Source organism: Daktulosphaira vitifoliae, unplaced genomic scaffold (assembly GCF_025091365.1).
Source record: "Daktulosphaira vitifoliae isolate Bord-2020 unplaced genomic scaffold, ASM2509136v1 Scaffold_5, whole genome shotgun sequence".
Classification (NCBI taxonomy): Eukaryota; Metazoa; Arthropoda; class Insecta; order Hemiptera; family Phylloxeridae; genus Daktulosphaira; species Daktulosphaira vitifoliae.
Genome location: NW_026099576.1, coordinates 5,434,703 through 5,458,214, shown reverse-complemented (window position 1 = coordinate 5,458,214; position 23,512 = coordinate 5,434,703). Strand labels below are relative to the sequence as shown.

The window sequence follows — 23,512 nt, the reverse complement described above, 5'->3', positions numbered from 1 at the left end:
GTTTACTTTGTATAAAAAATGTCAAGATTGTGAACATTAAAAAATTATCGATAAACTTTATAAATTATAATATATTCAAGGTAAATTCAATTTTTTTACTTAAAATTTACCTAATGTATTAGAGTAATAGCGCAAATTAGTCACACGAGTGTTATTATTTTTTCTACCCACGTATAATTTAATTACAAAATAAAACTAAAATTGTTATTTTTTATAAATTAAAGTTGACATTTTTTATTATCAAGTAGTATAGCATTATATAAAGAAAATATTTTTTTTTGGAGAGTGGAGCAATTAAAGATTTAAGTCAAACAAAATGGCCATTAGTTTTAAATTTGCAAATATCATCAATTGTTTTTATCTTGAACCGCAAACCACATATTTCCTAGGAGGTATATGTTTAAATAGTGTCTTTAACAGTTAAACATTTGTTATTGCTGATTCATCAGTTGTTTAACATTTCAATGACGAGACTAAATATGAATTTTTTCATCTGTTATTACGGGTCAAATAAGTCGTATTCATCCAAAATCTAGTGAATCAGATGTATTATCACATTTTATTTGTCAGAGTAGTCGATCAAATTTCCCTTTTATCATTGGAAGTTTGTCTATTCCAAACATTTTTGTAGTAGGCATAACTAGAATATAATTTTTGATCTAACCATCCTAGTTACGCTACTAATAATGGAGATTCATATAACGGAAGGTTCTACTGATCTATTTCCTTGTGAAGTTGCCATGTTTACGACAGTTTTAATCATTTGAATAGAAACGAATCGTGGCATTACTAAGAGTACTAGATTGCCCGACAAAAAAGGTTCTAAAAATATGATGAAATTAGGAATTCTTGTACATTTAAAAATTTTCTTAAATGAGTTTTTTGTGTTACTCTTTATGGTATTCAAATTCCATCTTTTTCGTTTGTAAAATATCTTGGTTTAACCCTAGACCGCCGACTTATCTGGGTCCATCATACTCGTACAAAAAGACTCCAATTAAACCTTAGAATCCGTATGCTTAGAACTTTACTAATTAATAACAAACATACTAACTTAAATATGAAACTTCTAGTGTATAAATCCCTTATTAAACCCATTTGGACCTATGGTCTACAACTATGGGGAAATACTAAAAAATCTAATACAAATCGTATTCATGCATTTCAAAATATTTCTTTAAGAAAATTAACTAACTCCCCTCCGTACGTATCAAATTATACCCTCCATTCTGATTTAAAAATTAAAACTGTTTAAGAAGAAGCAATAACTTATTATAAAAGATTCCACACTCGACTAGCCTCCCACTCCAATCCCCTAATAAAAGGTCTTTCAACTAATGCTATTCGTGGTAATCCTCCGAGACGCTAAAAGCGCAACTGGTGTAGAGATCTATTAACATAACTTTAGTTAAAAAATAAAAAACAATCACTTAAAAGTGTCATCAATGGGTGCNATGAAACTTCTAGTGTATAAATCCCTTATTAAACCCATTTGGACCTATGGTCTACAACTATGGGGAAATACTAAAAAATCTAATACAAATCGTATTCATGCATTTCAAAATATTTCTTTAAGAAAATTAACTAACTCCCCTCCGTACGTATCAAATTATACCCTCCATTCTGATTTAAAAATTAAAACTGTTTAAGAAGAAGCAATAACTTATTATAAAAGATTCCACACTCGACTAGCCTCCCACTCCAATCCCCTAATAAAAGGTCTTTCAACTAATGCTATTCGTGGTAATCCTCCGAGACGCTAAAAGCTCAACTGGTGTAGAGATCTATTAACATAACTTTAGTTAAAAAATAAAAAACAATCACTTAAAAGTGTCATCAATGGGTGCCTCCTTTTATCAAGTATTCAATGTTATAATTATTTTAGCTAATACTCTTATTGTACCTATAGGGAACAGATTGTGTATATATTAATAAAGAAAAAAAAAAATGAGTTTTTTTAACACATTAGATTCTATACATTCCACTTTTTTGTTTTTTTTATGTCTGTTGCCACTTTTTCTCAGCTCTCACTGGACCGATTTCTTTCAAAAATACGTCAAAAGATCACAAATCGTATCTAGTTGAAGACATTACCCTTAAAAATTGAAAAAAATTCCCTCGTTCCCCGCAAATGGGGGAAATATCAAAAAAAATTACAAATTTAAAAATCGCTAATTTTCGAAATTTTTTCACTTTTTTTTCTTAAAACTTCCATAACTTTTTGAAAAATCAACAAATCAACATAATTTTTTTTTATACTAAAACCTTAGATATTTACCTTTCATTTGATATCATTTTTTTGAAAATCTATCACTTAACCTGCTCATTGGGGGGGATTTAAAATGGCAACTTTTTTACAAAAATTAATTTTTTCAACTTAATTTTTGAAAATGTTCCGGAAAGACTGCGTCCTTTAAACATATATCAAATTAAAGCTTATTTTATGTACTACAAAATGAAAAAAAAAAATTTGTCCCGACACTTTTTTTTCTACATTTAAACGGCTGCCGTAGTTAAAAAAACACTATTTTTGTGTTAAAATTTTCGATTTTCGATTTTAAATTTTCAACTTAAAAATGCTATAACTTTTTGAAAAATGTATATATCAGCACAAATTTTTTTTTTCTAAATACATTATAAGTACATCTTTCATTTGACATACTTTTTATTAAAATTGGACAATTTCCCCTTATATAGGGGGCGTTCAAAACTTAAAATATTGTAAAAAACATAGATCTTTTTCAACTGAACTTTTGAAAATGTTCCGGAAATACTGCGTCCTTTAAACATATATCAAATCAAAGGTTATGTTATATACTATCAAATGAAAAAAAAAAATTTGTCCCGACATCTTATCTTCTATGTGCAAATGGCTGTCGAAAATTTAAAAAAAAATGTAATGTTTGCGATAAAAATTACATTTTATCGGGATGTTTTTTGTACTTAAAACTGCCATAACTTTTTCAAAAATGAACAAATAAAAATAATATTTTTTTGTATTGAAACCTTAGATATTTCCCTTTCATTTGATATAATTTTTTTTGAAAATCTAACACTTATTCTGCTCACTGGGAGGATTTAAAATAGTAACTTTTTTACAAAAAATAACTTTTTCAACTTAATTTTTGAAAATGTTCCGGAAATACTGCGTCCTTTAAACATATATAAAATTAAAGCTTATTTTATGTACTACAAAATGAAAAAAAAAAATTTGTCCCGACGATCTATCTTCTATACGCAAATGGCTACCATATTGAAAAATATACTATTTTTGTATGATAATTATGGGTTTTGTATTTTATTTTAATAGAAGTTGATGTTGCTTTTGCAATTATCCATCAATTTTTTAAAATTAAACACTATCTACAGATTTGCATCGAAGCGTTTCTTATGATAGTGATTTTAATCACTGTCAGATTAAATCTATACTGGACCCTACTATGCAATGTCTCCACTATTTTTTTTAGCTTACATTTTTACTATTTTACATTCAGTCATTATTATTAAAATTCTGTTAGTTACTACAGTAACAGATAAAAATTAATAATATAGTTTTATTTCACATTTAAAGGTATATTAATAGTAATAGTAATACATTTTTTTTAAAGTTGGGTTTGGGTGGGGTAAAAGGTGCAATGTTGTGAATCAGCTCTTGATTAATTTTGGGCTGATTCACAACGTAGTGGTGTGAATTTTAGACGGCGTTAGCCGCCCTGAAGCAATACCTCGTGGTAGTTCCAGGGCGGTCCTCAGTATGCCGGATTGTGGGTAAAAAAAAAAAAAAAAAAAGGTGCAAAATCATTTTTCTTTTATAATATCCTATAATTATTTAAATTAATGAGTTATTATTATTTTAAAAGAGACAGAACCCCTCAAATTATTACCATTTGAAATTACATAAATTAGTTTGAAGTTTACTAAAATAAGTTATATTCAAAATTAAATGTTTTAATTATTTCAAAATGTGCAAAAATATAATTGTAACACACTTTTAATTTTGACTTTAGTTTTACTAATTGGTCAAAAATTTACTTAATACATATATATCATACTTTAGAAATACATGAAATATCAGATTTTAACTTTAAAATCAGATTACTTAATATATATATTTCACTTGTAAATAAATTGATTAATTTTTTTAAATATTAGTACAAAATGTTTTGTTTGTATTTAAAAATATCTATTTATAAAAAATAATAAAGTCTAAACCAAGTATAATTTGAAATTATAAACTTTATACAATGTTTAAAAAAATATTATTTTACTTTAAATCCCATACAATAAATTTCATTATAATTAAAATAATGATAAAAAAGTACATATTAAATATTTGGTCTTGATATGAAATAATATATAGATTCACTCTTAAAGCATTATTTCTAAGTATAAAAAAAGTATATGACACAGGAATGGTTTGAATTGGTCAGTCTTGACTAGTTTAGGAATCTGATAGACATTTTATTTTCAATATCAGATTTCTCAAAGGTTTTACTGAATTCTTCAAATGAAATTAATCCATCTCCATCAATATCAGCTTCAGATATTGTTTTATCCGCTATTATAGATAATTGTTCTTCACTTTTTAAAAAATAAAAAATAATTTAGTTAAATTTAAAAATATAAAAATCTTGGCTATTTTATTTAAACATACCTGATATTGGCTCCAACCATCATATGTAATATAATTAATAATTCATCTTTAGATATCATACCATCATTGTCTACATCATACATATCAAATGCAACTAAAACAACATCATAAGTTAGCAAACAAATATTTTGGGTTTTGTTTTATATTATTTACATTTTATTTTTTCCATATGATTATTCTGTTTATTTTCTTTATGTGGTTTAATAAGTCTAAATTTAGATAAAACTCGCATAAACTGTAGAAAATTAATACGACCTTTATTGTTTCCAGAATCTGTATGGAAAAGATCGACTATTCTTTCCCCTAGAGGATTTATAGCTAATTCGGGTATACGTAATAAATCTTCCCTACTTAGTGTACCTAAATCTCCTCTATCTAAACTTGTAAATCTGCTGTATAAACGTTCTATTTGATTTGCAGTAACTAAAAATAATCAATAATTAGAATACAATGCATAAAATAAATTAAAATTTTAAATAAAATTAAAACTATATTAAAAATATTATTAATTTAAAAATTAAAAAATACTAAAAATATTAAACTCAAAAGCCACAAAAAATTACTGAAAATTCATGGATACATAAGGGAGATTTTTCTAGTCGGGGGGTCTGTATGTGTTTAGCGTTGATAATGGTAACATTGTTTCCGAAATACTTATCTACGACTTTTCAGTAATTTTTTGTGGATTTTGAGTTTAATATTTTTTAGTTTTTAAATTAATAATATTTTTAATATATTTTTGATTTTATTTAATTAATTAGCCACAAGTGATCAATTTTTATTATATAAATTATACAAAAATTCATCATTAAAAAAAATATATATTAAACCAAAATTTTGAAATAATATTTAAGTCGTATATTCAATATTTATTCAAAAATTTATCTGACAAGCTGATTATAAAAATGTTAAATCAAAATTTTTTTAATTTCAAAATTGAACGGTTTTTAAAAAATAATTTTGAATATTTTTGTCCTTGTATTATTAATAGTAATATATATTTTATAAATTTATGCATAGCCTTGAACATATTTGAAATTATATATCTAATACTTAAGCAATAAAAAAAATAAAAACTTTTGATTTTTAAATTCAAATATAAATTATATTCATAGTGTTCAATAATTTATATTTTTCAAAGTAAAATATTAAAACATTGTATGAATTTGGTGAGGACTTAATAAAATTATATTGTTTATAATAGAATTTTAGAAATAGTTAAATGAGCTACAAGTCTAAAGTTTCAAAAAAAAAAAAATCATCACTTTATTTAAGAGTATACATTATAACCTATTCTATTATTATATAATTAAGTTTAATGTTGATAAACCATAAGTGATAAATATAACTAAAAGAGTATTAAAATTATTAGTCATTTTTGATATTTCTTATTTGATTTTTATACAGGAAAATAATTGTATATTATATAAATTATTGAATATAAAATTTAAAATGAGAAGGTATTTTGTAAATTGAAGTTAAAATTAAAAGAAATTAAAATAATTTGAATTGTTAAATTTTTAAACACAATGTTATATTGTTTTCCAACATAATTTTTTTGTAATAGTAAATGAAAATTAAATTAAGTTGATAAAAAAACTAAAATTATCATTTAAACTTTAAATCTATTTAAAATAAAAAAACAGTCATTCCATTAATATTTAAAAGTAAATGGTATAATAAATTTTTTATTAATTTTGATTTTAAGATAATATCACGTTTTAAAGAAATAACTAACATTTTTTATTATGGAATACTTACATCCAGTTTCATTTCTAATTTGAGCAATTTCATCTTTGCGTAGCAATAAAGATGATCGGTTTCCCATTTTATAACTGATTAATTTATTAAATGTACACTATTTTAACTTAAATTTACCTCACAAATTCATGTCCTTGACCCTTGAACAACTTTTATATAAAATATCATAAAGTACATGTTGAAAATAGAAATTTAACAAGCAACAACTGATGACCGACTAATGATGATAATGCTACTAATGCTACTAATGTACGGCCTGTCGGCCTCGGTGTTCAAGAATTCACACTCGGGATAATTATTAAGTAGATACAGCTTTGCAATATGGGAAGAATACAGAAATAAAACTATTAATGTATGATATATAGTCTCTATATTGAGCCTTTAACGTTAATTAATTATCATTTGCCATGTTTGATAACATTACCGTTACCAACATGAAACTTAGTTTTTTGTTATACCTTTTATCAATATAATAATACAGTTATATATGATGTAAGACATGGGTAATATTATTATAGAAATTGATGATGATATCAGGGTAATAGAATATTCATTCTATATATATTTATCGTTCCTATGTAATTACATTAAAAATTCTATTATTAATTTTTTCTCAATTTTAAAAATAATGTTTACTGTATGTTAACAATATAAGGGAGAAGATATATTACAGTTATACAACGTTTGAAGTGCTGATATTTAATCTAGCACAATGACTGAATTCCAAGTTAACGATGATTATGATCATTTGATATCTGATGAAAAAAACAAACTCACAGTATTTTGTACCAAATGCCCTTCTAAAATTCTTTCCTCTACTACTGGAAAACATACTAAAATTGAAGTAACGTTTATTATATTTTTAAAATAATGAATTACTTATTCTGATTTTTTTTTAGTTCAACCTTCCACACATGTCTCAAAAGAAAGATAGTGAATCTGTTGAATGTGAATTGTTGTCTGATTATTGGTTAGTACCAGATATGTACATGTTTGAAAATATTGGTTTTTCAAAACTTGTTGAATCAGGATTTAAATATTTAATATGTGCTGATTGTGAAATTGGACCAATTGGGTGGTATGATGATAAAACTAAATATTCATATATTGCTTTGTCTAGAGTTAAACATTCAGATTAGTATTAATATGATTTTGATATAATTTGTAAGTATTATAAATGATTGAGTATATTGTAAAAAAGATAAAATTTTAAGTATAATTTATAATTTTAAAGCTCTGTATACTTTTAAAGTTTTACATATTAAATAGTATATATTTATTATTATTCATATAAATTTAAATTTCTGATTATAGTTCATGACTTATTTAATCTAATAAATTACCAATCTATTCTTATCTGTTAATAATATAAATAAAGACTTAATAGTTCCCGTTTGAAAAGTACTGTAATACTCTATTAATATAAAAATTTATATATTCATTAAGTTAAATATCAACTTCATACTTGAATAAACTGTGTCTAATGTTAGAATTTTATTTATTCCTGTGGTATAATTTCTTAATTAATGAATTTTGATTTAAGATTAATTGTAATGTTTATGTTGAAAATAATTAGATTGAGTATGAGTATTACAAATTTTGAATAAATTAACCAATTTATAATAAATAAAAGATTTTTTTTATACAACTTATTTATTAATGTAATATTTGTACTTATATCTATCAAGATAATCATTTTTTTTTTAAATTATGAACATTTTACTGATTCTGATTATTTTGTGATAAAAATTTTCATACTAGGACAACTTTATTTTCTTTAATAAAACTAAAATATAATGCTTGAATTGAGGTATTAAAATCTGTTGTCTATTTAAATAATACAAATTCATAAAATGACCATGACCTATTCTTCTAAAGTTAAATTTATCTGATTGACTCCACCTGTTAAAAACAAGATTTTCAAAAATCACCTTAATTTGAAAGTTTAAAACTGATACTTATTAAACATCTAATAAATATTTTATGTGTATTTGCTATATACAGTATTATTAATTTACAATAAACCACTTAATTAATCGAAAAATAAAAATAATATTAATAAATTCTTATTAGTTTCTTTTAGTTCTGTTTTTCTCAATAAATCAATCATAAAAAAAAAATTATATTCATCCCTTACACCTTATAATGGTGTCGACTTTAATGTCTCGAACAACAGTACATATAATTAACTACCTTATTTAGTAGATATTGATCTAATTTAGCAAATGACTATAATAATTATTTATAATAATTTTTGGACTAGTGTTTCAGTAGTTATTGACATATTTAAATATAGGTGCTGGGAAATGTCTAGTTATAAAAATAGCAACACAGACTCTTTACCTCCAGTCCAATTGACCAGTCATTTTTCTTAGTTAAATCATTAACTAATGAAAAAGCTTATTAATTATGTATTTACCACTTGAAAATTATAGTTGCCACCCTTATAAAGTATAAGGGACGAAAATCAATTTTTTTTTTATTGATACAATAAAAAAAACAATATAGAAATTGTTAATATTATTTTTATATTTTGATTAATTAAGTGTTTTATGATAAGTGAATGACACTGAAGATATGAAATTCTTTCAACAAAAAAAATCTTTGTCAATCATTTCTTTAATATATTTTCATAACAGTTTTAAGCTTTAAAGTTACACTTCATTATTACAATATTGATCATATTCAAAAAGTATTAAAACTTTTGTATTAATTTACCATAAAGTTTATCAAAAAAAAAAATTAAACACTCAAATTATATTGTACACATAAAAATTGATTTATTTTTAATACAAATAAAATAAAATAAATAATGAATTTCCTTAAATTGTCATTCCTTTGCAATGTACTGAAAATGTTTAAAATACATGCATTATTATTTAAGAGCCAAACAGATTAATGTTAAAAATTTACCAATAAACTCTGAAACTGGATCATTATCACCATCACATCTCATAGTACCCGTAATTTCTTCATTTTCAACTATAGGTAAAAATAAATCAACAAACTCAACAGAATAAGGAGGTGAAACTGCTTCCAAAGCCTTCAGAAAATAATATTTTTAAAATGAAATTAATGACTCTAATTAAAATGTTTACCTCTGTAACAAAATATCTTATTAATGATATGTCTGTATCACCACGATGCCAGCATTGTTCAATATACTTAATAACAGGCACAACACATCCACAACATAATAAATTTACCATACGATCAAGTAACATTTTTTTCATTTCTAACTAAGTAATATAAGATAGTATTAATTAAAATTTATAACATAAACAGATTTATCTAACTTACTTGTACTAATATTTCTAATTCATCTTGCTTCGATTCAAATAGAGATACAAGCAGTTTCAGAATTATATTATGTAATTGAGGGTGACAAGTAACAACTTCATCTAGAAGAGCAAGATGAGTAGGAGTATGTTCTGTACACAATTTAAAAAAACTTGGTTCCATTACAGTATATTCAACCCAGCAAATTAAACCAACAGCAACTGCCGGGTACCTAATGATAGAAATTTAATTTTACTATTATCATAATTAAAAAGCTCTAATAATAGATAACACCAATTCAAAATCAGATTTGATAGTTTTTTAATAATATTAAGTTAAAAATTATAACATTTGTCCAGGTACAAAATTAATAATTATAATTAACTTAATAAAAATTTAATATTTTGAAATTTTTTAGTAGATTGAAAATTTTTAATTTTTAAGCAATAAATTACTAAATTTTTTCATTAAAGAAAAAATAAAATGAAATTTCAAATTTGGCTTTGCTTTTTTCTTTATTTAAATATTCATATATACTTCTAATAATCTACCTGATACATTGATAGATAGTAGCTACTTCTGCAATCAATTCAGTAGATCCCTTATTCATATAACAGATATTATGAACTTTGTCAACAGCTTGAATTGTGGACTTTAAATCATCTTTATTAACTATTTTTCTTTTTTTACCAGAAGTTACTTCATATACACTAGCTGAATAAGCATAAAGATATATGTATTTTGGTTTATACTCAGGGTTAAGTTTCATACCAGGTTTAAATAAAGCTTGAACCAAGAGTTCTAAAAAAATTTAAATGAATATAGTATTAGGTTAAACTAAAAATTAATCCATTAATTAGCTACCTAAAAATTGTGGTAATCTAAGTAAACTGACAGGGGGAGAATCAGGCGAAGAGTAATGTTTATGAAGGACACTAATATCAGCAGGATTTAAAGCATTTCTCGATAACATAGAACTTAATGCAGCACAAGGTTGATCATACAAAGCAGCACCGTTTAGAGCCATTGTTATGGGTGTCACATCATTTCTTCAAAATACACAATTAAAAATCAAACAAATTAATTTTAAATTCAGTTATTGTTGTAAATACTTTAATCAGTACCTTTCTTGAGCACAATGAGTAATTTCTTGAGCAAATCTTTTCATATTAACACCCCCATTTGATTCTTTGGCTAAGACTTGGAGAGCAACTAATGTGAAAACATAAGTATGCTGACTATGACACACCATTTTCTAAAAATTAATATCATTTTATAATGTAATTAAACAATATTTCGGATGTTATTAATGATTTAAATATAAGATTACAGCACATTCTTGAATTGTAGTTTGCCTATTCTCAGAAGATGTTTTTATAGATTCTGTAATAAAATTTTTTAAAATACGAGAATATACTTCAATTTGTTGAGATGCAGTAGAAATACTAGTTATTTCACCTTGATAACCAGCATCAGATATAAGCTAAATATAATAAAAAATTATATATTATTAAAATAATTTTATTTAAATTTATAATATTATATAAATTTAATTAGTAAGTTTGTTTAATTTGGTATCTTATAATTAAAAACTCGTGTAAGATAAATAAAAAATTAAATACTTTAATGGTAAAGTTTAACATGAGACAATCAGGGTATTCTTCAGCTAATCTATATATTAATGACCTCCATATTCTGTGTTCTATCATTTCAGTTAACCAAGCCGGTGTCTGAATTAAAGATAAAATACATTTTATGATAAATGGCAATTAAAATAATTAAAAATATATACTTCTCCTTCTTCACTAAAGATAGTATCTGCCTTTTTTGGATCAAAGGTTTTTAAAACCATATCTTTGAGATGATTTTCTACAAAGGACTGAACTTCACCAACTGCAACGCCTTAAAAAATTAAGTAAATGTAAAATGTTTTAATGATTCAAATTTGACAATTTAGATTATTTACATATTATATCTACTATTAAAACTACTTTTTTATGCGAAGACAAGGAATTTTGACTCCCAATGAAGGACATTTTTTTTAAGTAATAAATAATTTTTAAACAGTTAAAATTCAAAATAAAATTTTGATTTTATTCATCATAAAAGTAAAATAATGTTTGATAAATACTCGTAATTAAAATATTTTAAGTTCTCAACTGTAAATTTTTATGAAAAAATACATTTAGAACATAAAAGTATTTTTGAATATAAAAAGGTATCATAAAATGTACTATATTTTATAATTAGTATATTTTTAGCTTTACTAAAAATAAATTAACAAAATAAATTTTTTTTTTGTAATATTATTATACTGAAAATTCTATATAATTTTGAAATTAGAAGTCATAAATATTCCTATGGCTCATAATAATTGTGTTAATATGAACCCAGTAATTATTTATAGAAAAATCCCAACACTTATAATGTTTTCTTCAATACTGTAAAATTTACAAGTTATAATACAGCTTGTTATTCCTTGGCAGGTCTCATTTAGGAAATATATTTAAAAATTACCTCCAAGTAAAAGCCATTCAGCAACCATGTTAGCCATTTGTGCAACACCAATATAATTTTTTGATAGAAGTTCAATAACATTTTCAGGTGTGCCGCCTACTTGAAAATATCTACATAATTAAAACTCATTAATAAATCAATTGTCAAAGATATGTTAAATTTATATATTATTATATAATTATATTTTACTTTTTAAGTTGAGAAAAAATTCCAGGTTCCATGATATAGTCAGAGCTACTAAACTTTTCTAAGCATTGTGTTAATGTTTCTTGTGGATTTTCCAAAATATCATCATTATCATCCACCTGAAAGTCATGAGTAAAGTTATAATTTATATTATACAAAATATTTAGAAACTTTGAGCATAATAAAAATGTAACCTTTTTTTAAAATATCATTGATCAAAATAAAAAAGAAAACATTAATTTAGCAATGTAAATTCATTTAAAAGTTATAATTTTGAGAAAATAAATACATTATATAATTTGATTGAAATCAATATTAGTTTGTGAAGCATAAGTATATCATTAAGCATTATAATTGCTGATGAAAATTTTTTAAAAAATTTTATATATTGTAATATAGGTCATTATTTTGTAAAACTGAAAGTAAAACATTTTTGTAACGTTTGGTTTAATTGTAATTTCTTGATCAATTGTTCTAAATAAAATATAGTCTATTATTTGAAAATCTAGAAGTAAAATATTTTTGTAATGTTTGGATTAATTGTAATTCCCTGAATTATTGTTACTAGACCAGGAAATAAATATTTATAAATGCTTTTGAAAACAGTTGTATTATGAATTTTGTAAAAAAAAGAAAAAGAAAATATTTTAGTATATAAGACGAAATTGAATGAATTGAAAAGAAGAGAAGATCTCGGGAGTACCAAAGGTAATCTCTTTTCGCGTGGTACGTTTGTGACATTAAGTTTTAATTTTGTGTATTATTTATTTATTCTGTTTTAAGTTTATCATTATTTTGTTTGATTATATCTTTAATAATTACATTTGTGTTATTATTGAACTATTATTACTATAAGTTAGAACAAAAAGGTTGTTATGTATATTTAGATACAACAATAGTATATTAATTTACTATTTAATTCTATAAGCTAGTGCTAACATATAGTATACCACACATAATAAATGATATATATAGTATTATTTCTTTGTGTCTTATCCCACGAGTATTTTAAATTAAAAGTATAATATCTTTTTTTATTCATTCCAGTGATTATTTATAACAGTTTAAATTATGTATGTGTTATATTTGGCTAAGAAAAAATAGTATTATAATTTATAAAATATTACTAATCTTACTTCAACATCGACATCTCCATCCCAACGACGATATTCGTCATAATCATCGTCCATCTTATTAGTTTTAAATAAAATAATTAATTTTTTATAATGAAATATAACTTTATCAAATTATGTATCATAAAAAAAATATGACAGTATATATACTACATAATATTATAAATTATTTATTTATTGCTATTAACAAAATATTGAACGATAATAAAATATTAATTCTAAAAAAATAATGTATGAAAATAACATTAATATATAAGATAATTAAATATTTTTATTTAATAATGTTTTAACAACAAATTATTATCAAGAGTTTGTAAGTGAAGCTTGATAAAAATCATTAAATGTTTACACTTAACAGTGCGTTCAAAATTTCACCAACATCCACTATTACTAAAAAATATTTGTTGGTCAAAGTTAAGTTGTTTCAGTTAAAACTAAATTTATATTTATTGTAAATTCCGGTGTTGTAATAATGGATAGACAAAGTGGGTTGGGAATGGTTTTATTTTTAGGGAAATAATTATTTTAAAACGTTTTCTACCTAAAATAGTAGTATGGAGGATAGAAATATTTTATTTTCAGGCGCAAAAAGATAACCACTGTAAACTTTTCTTATTAAAAAAATAATTATAATAATTAATATGGTATATTATAATCATTGAATTAAACTTAATTGTTTTATTAGGTAAATGGTAAATTATGTACTAGTCATATAAGAACCCTTAGATTATTAATTCATTTGCATGATTGCTAATAATCTGAATAAGATTCAATATCTGTAATTTATATACTATACAATATTTTGATTAATAAATGTTCCCAACATTTTGATATATTTATGATTGTGTAAGATTAGATTTTAATTTTTTCTTTATTAAACAATTATAAATACAAATAGAGAGATATATTATTTAAGTACATACAAAGTAAAATTTTTTAAGTTATTATTGTCTAATTTAAAGAGGTTTAATTTTAACCAATTATAGTACTACTTTTTTATTTAAATTATTCATAAGATTAGTTCAATTTGTATAAAAGAGAAATATGGAAGAACATTTTCAAATCTAAAATAATATATTTAAATTTTTGAAAATGACTTAGAATGAAAATGAAATTGGCTATAGAAGTAATTGACCTATGGGCTACTATCTTTAGAGCAATGAATAACATAATCTAATTTATAAAATTGACTTTTGATCTTTTTTTTTTTTTTGCTCATCTTTTATCATTATTTTTTTTTGTAACAAGTAGGGCTGCACAGTTTATATGCTTATATAATAAATGAAAATAAATTTATATCACTAAAATATCTATTTAAACAAAATATTCTAAAACAAACAATTCATTAACAAAATCATAATTTTTTGTCTTGATTTTTATTTTCTATCTGTACATTGCTAACTGAATTATCATCTTTGTTCTCTTCAGTACTTAATATTTCTTCATTATCTTTCATTCCTTCATTATACACCTCTGGATATTTATCCATACAAGCCCACATGGCAGTAAACTTTTCTCTACATTCTAAACCTTTTGGTTCTTCTTTGCTATAATGAAAACAAGTGAATGATTCTCGAAACTCAACTCCACAAGGACCTGTTGCCATCCCTCCTAAACAGGGGCAATTCCAATTTATAGAACCATCAGGAAATATCAAACCTGGTGATGGTTCTGGGGGTGATAGTTCAATTTTACTAGGAGATTGATGGTCTTCTTTAGTAGCAAAAATTATTGTATCTTTGCCTTCTTTATATACTTGAGACATGTTGATAGGTAGTATCGTCACTGATGAAAGATATTAAACAAGCAGATGAACGATGTATGTTGAAATGTATAGTGTATTTACTAAATTGCCCAAATAAAGTAAGAGCACCACGAAATTTCACGTAATATTCAGAAGGACAACGAATAATACCTCTACCAGAATTGAACTTCAACACATTGAAATTGATGCCCAGTCCAAACTGCAATAGTAAATTTAATTAATATTAAATTGAATTATTTAAAACAAATTTTATCAATATGAGTTTTTAATATTAGTCAAAAAATACTACAATGATGAACATTTATAGAATAAATTTATTAAAATTAATTAAAAATAATCTGTAATTATTAAAATGAAAACGTGCATTTATAAAGTTCTATTATCATACTCAAAATAATAAAATACCTGTTAATTTTATTGATTCAAATAAATTTTATCAGAAATAAAATTACTAAGTTGGTTATTCTCTCATAAAAAATATTATTAACTATAGTAATTAACTGACAAATGAAGAAATAGTGATGAAATATACAGCACTTTTTTTTGTTTATAGAGGGTGTGGTGCTTATGAACTTTATACAATAATAATAATAAACAATAACAAAAAAAGGAAAATATTGTTTGTAAATATTAAAAATACCTGGCCGAAAACTTCTTTTAGAGCTTCCTTAATGTAAAAATTAAATTTTTCATCAGTAACAACTATAGGTTTCTCACTTCCATCAAAAACATTTCTACAAAAATTAAATTATAAATGCCCTTTGAATAAATTCTTTTTTAGTCAATGTTACTTACAATGTGACATCTAAGAAGTAATAAGAACACATAATTGAAATGACATTTTTTTACAACTATGAAAACAATTATAATTTTATTACTTTGATTTAAATAGCTCGGAGAGAAAATTCAATCGAGTAGAATAAACTAGACTATAATAAAAAAGATAAGTCAATCAACATATGAAATGATGGTATAAGACCGCGATTTTGCTTTAAAGGTAGGCAAGTACTTGCAGCTGATGTTATCTGATAGGTAATATTCTATTAAATTTTTGGTTAGGTTGGATTTTACAGTGCGTGAAACTGTTTCAACAAGAATACACCGGCAACTCCAAGGCTAACCGGCTAAGTTGGTAATAATAATATCTAAACGACTTAGTGATCAACAGCTATAATAGACGTCAGATGCAGTATCAGCTGTGTGATTGCACTGTCTGTGCCCGTATTACGCGTATAGACAATTTATACACACATTATACATAGCGAATCAGCATCTATCGCGCCTAATTGCCTTCCCTTTTTTTTGAATGACGAAGTCAGTTCGTTGCCATTAGCCGCCGGAACATTACTGCGTAGATGTTAAATTTTGTGATTTGAGTTCGGTCTTTCATTCCGAACCGTCCGGTACATCACTTGTCGTTATTTTTCGGCATTCGTTGTTCACTGGATTACTGTGTGAACTATCTAGTCGCCGCCTCGTCTAGTTCCGTGTTCGTCCGTTCTTTTGACACCGACGACCTCTTCTAAATGGGAAGTGTGAACAACGCGGTTCGATGCGGTTTCATTTGTCGTTTATGTTCAAAAATCGACAGGCGAGTGATACATATATTTGGCGAACTGGGAAGAAAACATAATTTAGTTCAGAAAATTCGAGATTATCTACCTATCAAGGTTGGTGTTTGGTTATTTTTGAGTATGTGTAAGGATTTAAATGTCTTTATTTTTCTAATTGTTAGAAATCTCCGTAATCCCTTTTACGAAACAATCGTGTTAAAGTTGCAATAGCCGTAGCTGTTATTGGACTATTGAATTTCATTATCGTTTCGAAACGAGACGCGATGATGAAACCTGCGCGTGTGTAGTAATATAACTGTGTATATAGCTCGTGTATTGCATTATCAAAGACCGGGTATGTAGACTGATGTTGCCACCCAACATGATTATGTAGAAATATTTGAATATTTTTCAAACACTTTTAGGGGATCGAATTGCATTTAGGGCTGCTTTTGATTGTATTCGCAGATAACTTTTTATTTTAGTATTGTTAAGGCTTATACTTGAACAAAACCTTGGCCTCAACTATTTCAGAATTCAGTGAACTATTTTTTCAGGGTTATTAAAAGTGTGTTACTTTCAATAAACCTCGAGGACGCCACAACCTTGATGATCGAGCTCCAAATAAAAAAAGACTATTCTATTGCACTTATTACATCATAGGCATTTATTTTTAACTTCTATGTGACCATATTATTTATGTTTTTTATTATTGGAAGTTATAACTTCTTTTGTTTCAAAACCATCAATATTTGTTGATTCTGTTTTTTTCACATATATGCAATCAGTTTAAATAAATACATAATGTAGATTAATGGCTTCACATTTAATCTAATAAATTTAGTTAGTGTATATCTTGTAAATATAATGTAATGTGATCCTAGACATCTTAACAAATTTACTTTTTTTTAAATATTGGAAAATTATATTGGTTTATGTACAACCTCGATCTAGCTGTTATATTATATATTTATTTGGATATAGTTTGAATTGAATGAATTTATTTTTAAATTGATCTAAGGAACTAAAATTTTTTTTTTAAGAAAACAAACTAACGTGAAACAATATGTTAANCCCCCATTCATAATTTCTAATTATGCTAATATGTTAGGGAAAATCTTACATATTTATTAAAGTTTGAAGTATAAGTTATTTTTTTTCTTCATTTAATATTTAAATGAAGATATTGGGTTTGATTAAATATATTTAATATAACTTTGAAAATAGGCCTTAGATTTTAATCCATTATGTTTTGCTATCTTGTTACATAGTAATGTTTGGATTTAATTAAGCAATAATGCACTTTTTAAAGATTATATCTATTTAAATCATGTAAAATAAATAAGATTTATACATCCATAAGTAAGAAAAAGAGTTAGAAGTACACTTTTATATTAAGGTTAGATTAATATTAATAAACATATATAAGGTGTTCAGTAAATAAGGAAACAGGTTTCTATTGTTCCAATTGCTTGTAACAAGAGACCTTATATATCAATAACACAATTTTTTTTTTCATTTTACTTTTCTATCTTAAAAATTAGGTTTAATGTAATTTTCAAATTATGTATTAATAAAATAAAAGTATTAAATAAGTTTTATTAGTTAACAAATTTAACAATAAGTTGGTTTATTAAATCTTATTTATATTTCAACATTTTTGTCCAAGCCATTTTGTAGTTGTATCTGAAGTTAATGTTGTTAAAATTTTCATTTGAATATTTGAAAAATATGATATGTATTTATACTAATGTTTTTCTTTTTATTTACTTTTACTGGTATAATTTTATATATTATTAGTCTGAAATCAAATTGTATAGAATTTTATTGCTATATATCTTTTTTATTTATTAAAATTAAAATTTTACACACATCAAATTATTTTTTTCATAGTAAAATAAATAAATATCTACATTTAGATTGAAACTTCAATAATAAAATATTAATATTAGAATAGTGATAACTAAATCATAATTATAGGGGTCAGTGGATAAAGATGTTAACTGAAATTTTTGAAATTGTTCTAGAATGCTAATTTTTAGCTAAATATTAAAAAGCTTTAAAAGTATTTTGATATTTCATTTATGAAATAACTTATAAGAGAAAAATATCAATATAAGGGTGCTCTATCATATATGTAGTTTAAGTTAGGTGTACTTCCATCAAGTTACTAAAAATGTCAGATATAATCTTTATCCAATAACCCCTTTATTTCAGTAGCATAATTAGAAATTATGAATGGGGGAGTCCAGATCAATTTTTAAATGTAGAGTAGTGTAAAGTTCACCCCTCCAATACCTTCACAACTAAAGTTTTCTCTTCATAGAAGGGTCTGGACCCCCGGGGATCCTATAATTGTGTCACTACTTCAATTATTCTGTAATACTCATGATATGAATCAGAAATTAGCATCTAATTTTAGTATTGTGTGTATTTTTAGATTCCATAGAAAATTTGATTTTTAAATATTCTAAGTTGATCATTTACCATGGTAACTGGTACAAAATTCTAATCCATACTAGTCTTAGTTTATGTATTCAATTTAGAATAATGACTGTAAATTTAAACTCATAATTATTTTTACTTTTCTGTTTCTGTGTAATTTAACTCCTGTTTGAAGTTAACATGTATAAACATTTATTTTAATAGTAAGGACTTTATGGAAAAAAAGTATATTTATTTTGAACCCCAAATCTATTGATGTATCATAAATTCATGTGAGTATTCTACTAAAATTTCAAAAGTCCAAAAAATCATCTGGTAAACTTGTTATAATAAACCTTCTGAATATTTCTGTAGCTTATAACTTATATTAACTATGATTCGAAACTGAGAAGGTATTAATTTTACTGTGATGTGTTTTTTTTTTTTGTGTCTGTTATCACTTTTTCTCAGCTCTCATCGAACCAATTTCTTTCAACGATATGTCAAAAGATCATAAATCGTATCTAGTTAAGGGCATTACCCTCAAAAATTAAAAAAATTTCCCTCACTCCCCGTAAATAGAGGAAATCTTCAAAAAAATTACAAATTTAATCGCTAATTTTAGAAAAATTTTCAATATTTTTTACTTAAAACTGCTATAACTTTATCAAAAATTACCAAATCAATATAACTTTTTTATTTATAGATGGGTGATGTCTTTACCTATCATTTGGTATATTTTTTTTATAAATCTTACACTTTACCTGCCACAGAAGGAGATTCAAAATGACAACTTATTTAACTTAATTTTTGAAAGTGTTCCTGAAACTTTGACACTTTTATATATATCTTAAATTAAAGCTTTTGTAATATACTTTATTATTGAAAAAAAAATTTTCGGATTTTATTGTGTCTTCATGGTGAAAACAGACATCAAAGTTAATAAAAAAATACGATTTTTGTAAAAAAATTCATTTATAAATTTTAACTTTATAAAGTTATAACTTTTTGAAAAATGTATGATTCATTATATTTTTTTTAAGATAAGTACTATTTATATTTATATACTATTAATATATATATCACTTGTAATCAGGATATAATAAGGAAATAGGAGATCATGTAGCTTTTTGAATAATCCATTAATTTCTTTAAATTAAACATTATCTACAGATTTGCATCAAAACGTTTTTTATGATAGTGATTTTAATCACTATCAGATATCATTATATTTGATCCACCTAAACCACATGTATAGTGCCGCGACCCCAATGTGCTGGGTTTTTTAATTTTATATTTATTAAATTATTATGAATCGTGTAAATATGTTCTCTAGATCATCAATGTAATTTGAAAAATTAATAAATTTCAGTGGTTTTCTATTATAAAAACTTGTTTTCTTATTGTTCAGTTAAATAAAAAGATTTATTGTTTGATGTATTTTAATCAATATTTATTCAGTTGGAGATAAGATTATATCTGAACATATAAAATAGAAACATTAAAATTACCAATAATTTACTTTAGCTATAAAATAATCTAATAAACAAAAATTTTCTATAAAAAATCAAAATTTTTTATTAAATTGATGTCGTGAATTACTTTATTCTTAGCTAAAGATTATTTATAAGATGTTATTTATGCAAGATTTTCACTCATGTTAAAAAAAATCACTGTATATTTTGTTGGTACTATAAAAAAAAAATTTTATGTAGAGCATAAAAGTTAGACTAAAAGAAATTAAGTTACTACTTATTAAAATAAATAAAAAGTGTAAAATAAATGAATTTGTTATAGATTTTTATTAAATTTGAGGAGTAACTTAAAATACACGTATTTTTTAAATGAAATGTTAAAAAATAAAAGTTTATTTAGAGATTAAACTTCTACAACATAGAATAATAATACTTAAAAGATTTTAAAATCTTTATTTAAAATAAATTTTATGGAAATTCTATAATTCATGTAAACTTTAAATGAAATGATGTACTCTTTTTTACAAAAATTTGTCTGACAGTTTTTATTTATTTATTAGTGGCTTAAATTAATAGGAGTAATGTATTTTAATTGTAAGAACAAAAAAAATGAACGTCAGCAAGAAATTTAACTATGAATTAGATTAATAATAAAAACTGAGTGGTTGTCAGGGTTGTATTTTAAATTTTAAAAATATTAACAACTTCCTTCTTTTATTTCAGATTAAATCATCAGATGGTTTACCACTTACATTATGTGTGTCATGTGTACAACGTTTAAATCGGAGGCATACATTACAAATGGCTATTAAACATAACAATGCTAGAATACTTACTCGTTCTAGAGTATCCCATACCACCGACACCCAAGAATGGGACCATCGTCAACAAATAAATCTTAGTCCAGAATTTAATTCAATTGCGGTCCATTCAATATGATTTTAGTCTTCGTATTATTGTATATACCTATTCATTTTTTTTTTTAATTGAAGACTGTTTTTACAATTGAGTTCAAAGCAGAAGAGACAATTATAAAGTAACATGCTGAATATATTTGTCAACCTCATCTGTGAATCACTAACATATTTTATTAACGGATTTTTTTTAATTTAATAAGTCAAGCAACAGAATTATTTAAAATAAATTTTCGAGAAAAAATTTTTATTTTTGTGTAAAACAATAATATGAATTTTTTAAATTATTTATTTTTGATTATGTGCAAGTTAAATAATAATAGTTAATGCTTATTTTAAATAAGAATAGATTATGTAGGCCTATTAGTTTTAATGTAGGGGTAGTCAGAGTAAAATATGTTAATAATACTATTAAATTTCATTGGTTCTATCTTGTGATCTTAAAAATTAAAAATTTGTGTTTTAAACAAAGTTTAAATCTTATAAAAACAAAATTAGATATTTTTCATCATTACTTTTATATATATACAAAAATACTTATGTTTACTTAACAATCTATTTTTTATTGACCACTAATATATTTATAAATTAGTTGTGCCATATAAATTTTTTTGAAATTTTTTTTTTATATAAAAAAAACTTTCCTGATCTCAAACTTATGGAAAGATTTTTACTAAAGTATATTATAAAATTAACATATTTATTTTGACATCCTGAACAATATCTTTAATACTATCGTTTATTTTTAATCTCAGTAAAGTGAGTGCCTATGTTTGATTAATATTTACTAATTAAGATATGATAAGGCAATAATTTATTTATAAGTCAATAGAAATGCAAAAGTGCAATATGAATAAAAAGTGCTGACTTTTAATTGTTAAATTATATTTTACAATTTGAATGTAATTTGTGACAGTTACTATTAAGTTTGGATTATCGATCTATGTAAATTAAAAAATTTATAAAAAAATTTTCAATTCTAATGATTTCTTAAATCTAACGTTTTGAAAATATCTTAATATTAATTACTAAATTAAATATGCAATAAAAATTATTTTTAAGTATTAAATAAAAATATTTTCAGTACAGTTATGTCTACATATTTTATTGCTTTTCATGAATAAAAATTTTCATAAGTATATTCACAATTTTATATTTATAAATTAAGTTGCATTCATTTTAGCAGTATAGAAATTGTTTTGGGTTTAAAGAGCTACTACAATGATTAAAAGTAAATTTTCACAATTATAAATATTTAAAACAAATGAATCTTTAGAGTAACAGATGTGATTTTTGTTTTATGAGACAAATTATAAAACATGTGTCGAAATATGTTGTTAAAAATGACAAATTTGAGTTAAAATTGGTGCACAATTCAATTATGCATCAAAACTGTTACTGTAAAAAAAAAAAAAATAGTGAAAAAGAATTTTCTTATTATTATGTATGTTGATCATACAATATTTGCTTTTCTTATAGAATTAGAAAATTAGCAATAAAACGTGTTTTGATTTATCATACTATAATTTGATTATGCATAATTGATTTACGTAGATTATAAATTATGTAATAAGATTAATTTATACATTTGGTTTTTATAAATTATATTTTGAGGAATCAATGAATAAATTATTTTTTCTCATAAAAGTTAATGTCGTTTTTAACAGGAAGTCTAAAAAGATAATTGGAATATGCATATACATCAAATAAAATATATTTCTGTGTTATCTATTTATTTTAACCACAAAAGTATTTATATATTAACTATTTTTAATATAAATTTGGTGTACCTATTGGTGAACTTGTACCGTTATTGTCATTTCGTATTTCGAAATATTTGTGTAATGACAT

General features: G+C 23.8%; 5 protein-coding genes across 7 annotated transcripts; 2 read left to right on the top strand and 3 right to left on the bottom strand.

Annotated features, from left to right (window-relative positions):
- Positions 1 to 4,168: 4,168 nt before the first annotated feature.
- On the bottom strand, positions 4,169 to 6,817 carry LOC126908665 (calcineurin B homologous protein 1). Its single transcript, XM_050690940.1, has 4 exons — positions 6,416 to 6,817; positions 4,808 to 5,077; positions 4,655 to 4,748; positions 4,169 to 4,581 (listed from the first exon to the last, which is right to left on the bottom strand). The coding sequence occupies exons 1-4, from the start codon at positions 6,480 to 6,482 to the stop codon at positions 4,437 to 4,439; spliced, it is 576 nt and encodes a 191-aa protein (XP_050546897.1). The 5' UTR covers positions 6,483 to 6,817; the 3' UTR covers positions 4,169 to 4,436.
- A 110-nt stretch (positions 6,818 to 6,927) lies between these two features.
- LOC126908667 (guanine nucleotide exchange factor MSS4 homolog) lies at positions 6,928 to 7,728 on the top strand. The gene is made up of 2 exons (XM_050690942.1): positions 6,928 to 7,259; positions 7,315 to 7,728. The coding sequence occupies exons 1-2, from the start codon at positions 7,128 to 7,130 to the stop codon at positions 7,552 to 7,554; spliced, it is 372 nt and encodes a 123-aa protein (XP_050546899.1). The 5' UTR covers positions 6,928 to 7,127; the 3' UTR covers positions 7,555 to 7,728.
- Positions 7,729 to 8,175: 447 nt separating this feature from the next.
- On the bottom strand, positions 8,176 to 13,786 carry LOC126908663 (negative elongation factor D). Of its 3 annotated transcripts, XM_050690939.1 has the most exons (14): positions 13,534 to 13,786; positions 12,401 to 12,516; positions 12,212 to 12,321; positions 11,487 to 11,596; positions 11,317 to 11,424; positions 11,025 to 11,177; positions 10,819 to 10,949; positions 10,559 to 10,743; positions 10,466 to 10,495; positions 10,246 to 10,408; positions 9,716 to 9,926; positions 9,514 to 9,654; positions 9,329 to 9,458; positions 8,176 to 8,317 (listed from the first exon to the last, which is right to left on the bottom strand). In XM_050690939.1, exons 1-14 carry the CDS (start codon positions 13,585 to 13,587, stop codon positions 8,280 to 8,282), a joined length of 1,680 nt encoding a protein of 559 aa, XP_050546896.1. In that variant the 5' UTR covers positions 13,588 to 13,786; the 3' UTR covers positions 8,176 to 8,279. The 3 variants fall into 3 exon arrangements, with proteins under 3 accessions (XP_050546896.1, XP_050546894.1, XP_050546895.1); XM_050690937.1 differs by having other exon boundaries at positions 8,185 to 8,317; positions 10,246 to 10,495; positions 13,534 to 13,783; XM_050690938.1 differs by lacking the exon at positions 8,176 to 8,317 and adding an exon at positions 9,171 to 9,263 and having other exon boundaries at positions 10,246 to 10,495; positions 13,534 to 13,781.
- Positions 13,787 to 14,822: 1,036 nt separating this feature from the next.
- LOC126908666 (mitochondrial intermembrane space import and assembly protein 40-B) lies at positions 14,823 to 16,335 on the bottom strand. Its single transcript, XM_050690941.1, has 3 exons — positions 16,091 to 16,335; positions 15,936 to 16,029; positions 14,823 to 15,494 (listed from the first exon to the last, which is right to left on the bottom strand). The coding sequence occupies exon 3, from the start codon at positions 15,293 to 15,295 to the stop codon at positions 14,885 to 14,887; it is 411 nt and encodes a 136-aa protein (XP_050546898.1). The 5' UTR covers positions 15,296 to 15,494; positions 15,936 to 16,029; positions 16,091 to 16,335; the 3' UTR covers positions 14,823 to 14,884.
- Positions 16,336 to 16,491: 156 nt separating this feature from the next.
- On the top strand, positions 16,492 to 22,749 carry LOC126908668 (uncharacterized). Its single transcript, XM_050690944.1, has 2 exons — positions 16,492 to 16,965; positions 21,471 to 22,749. Exons 1-2 carry the CDS (start codon positions 16,822 to 16,824, stop codon positions 21,684 to 21,686), a joined length of 360 nt encoding a protein of 119 aa, XP_050546901.1. The 5' UTR covers positions 16,492 to 16,821; the 3' UTR covers positions 21,687 to 22,749.
- The last annotated feature ends 763 nt before the right edge of the window (positions 22,750 to 23,512 follow it).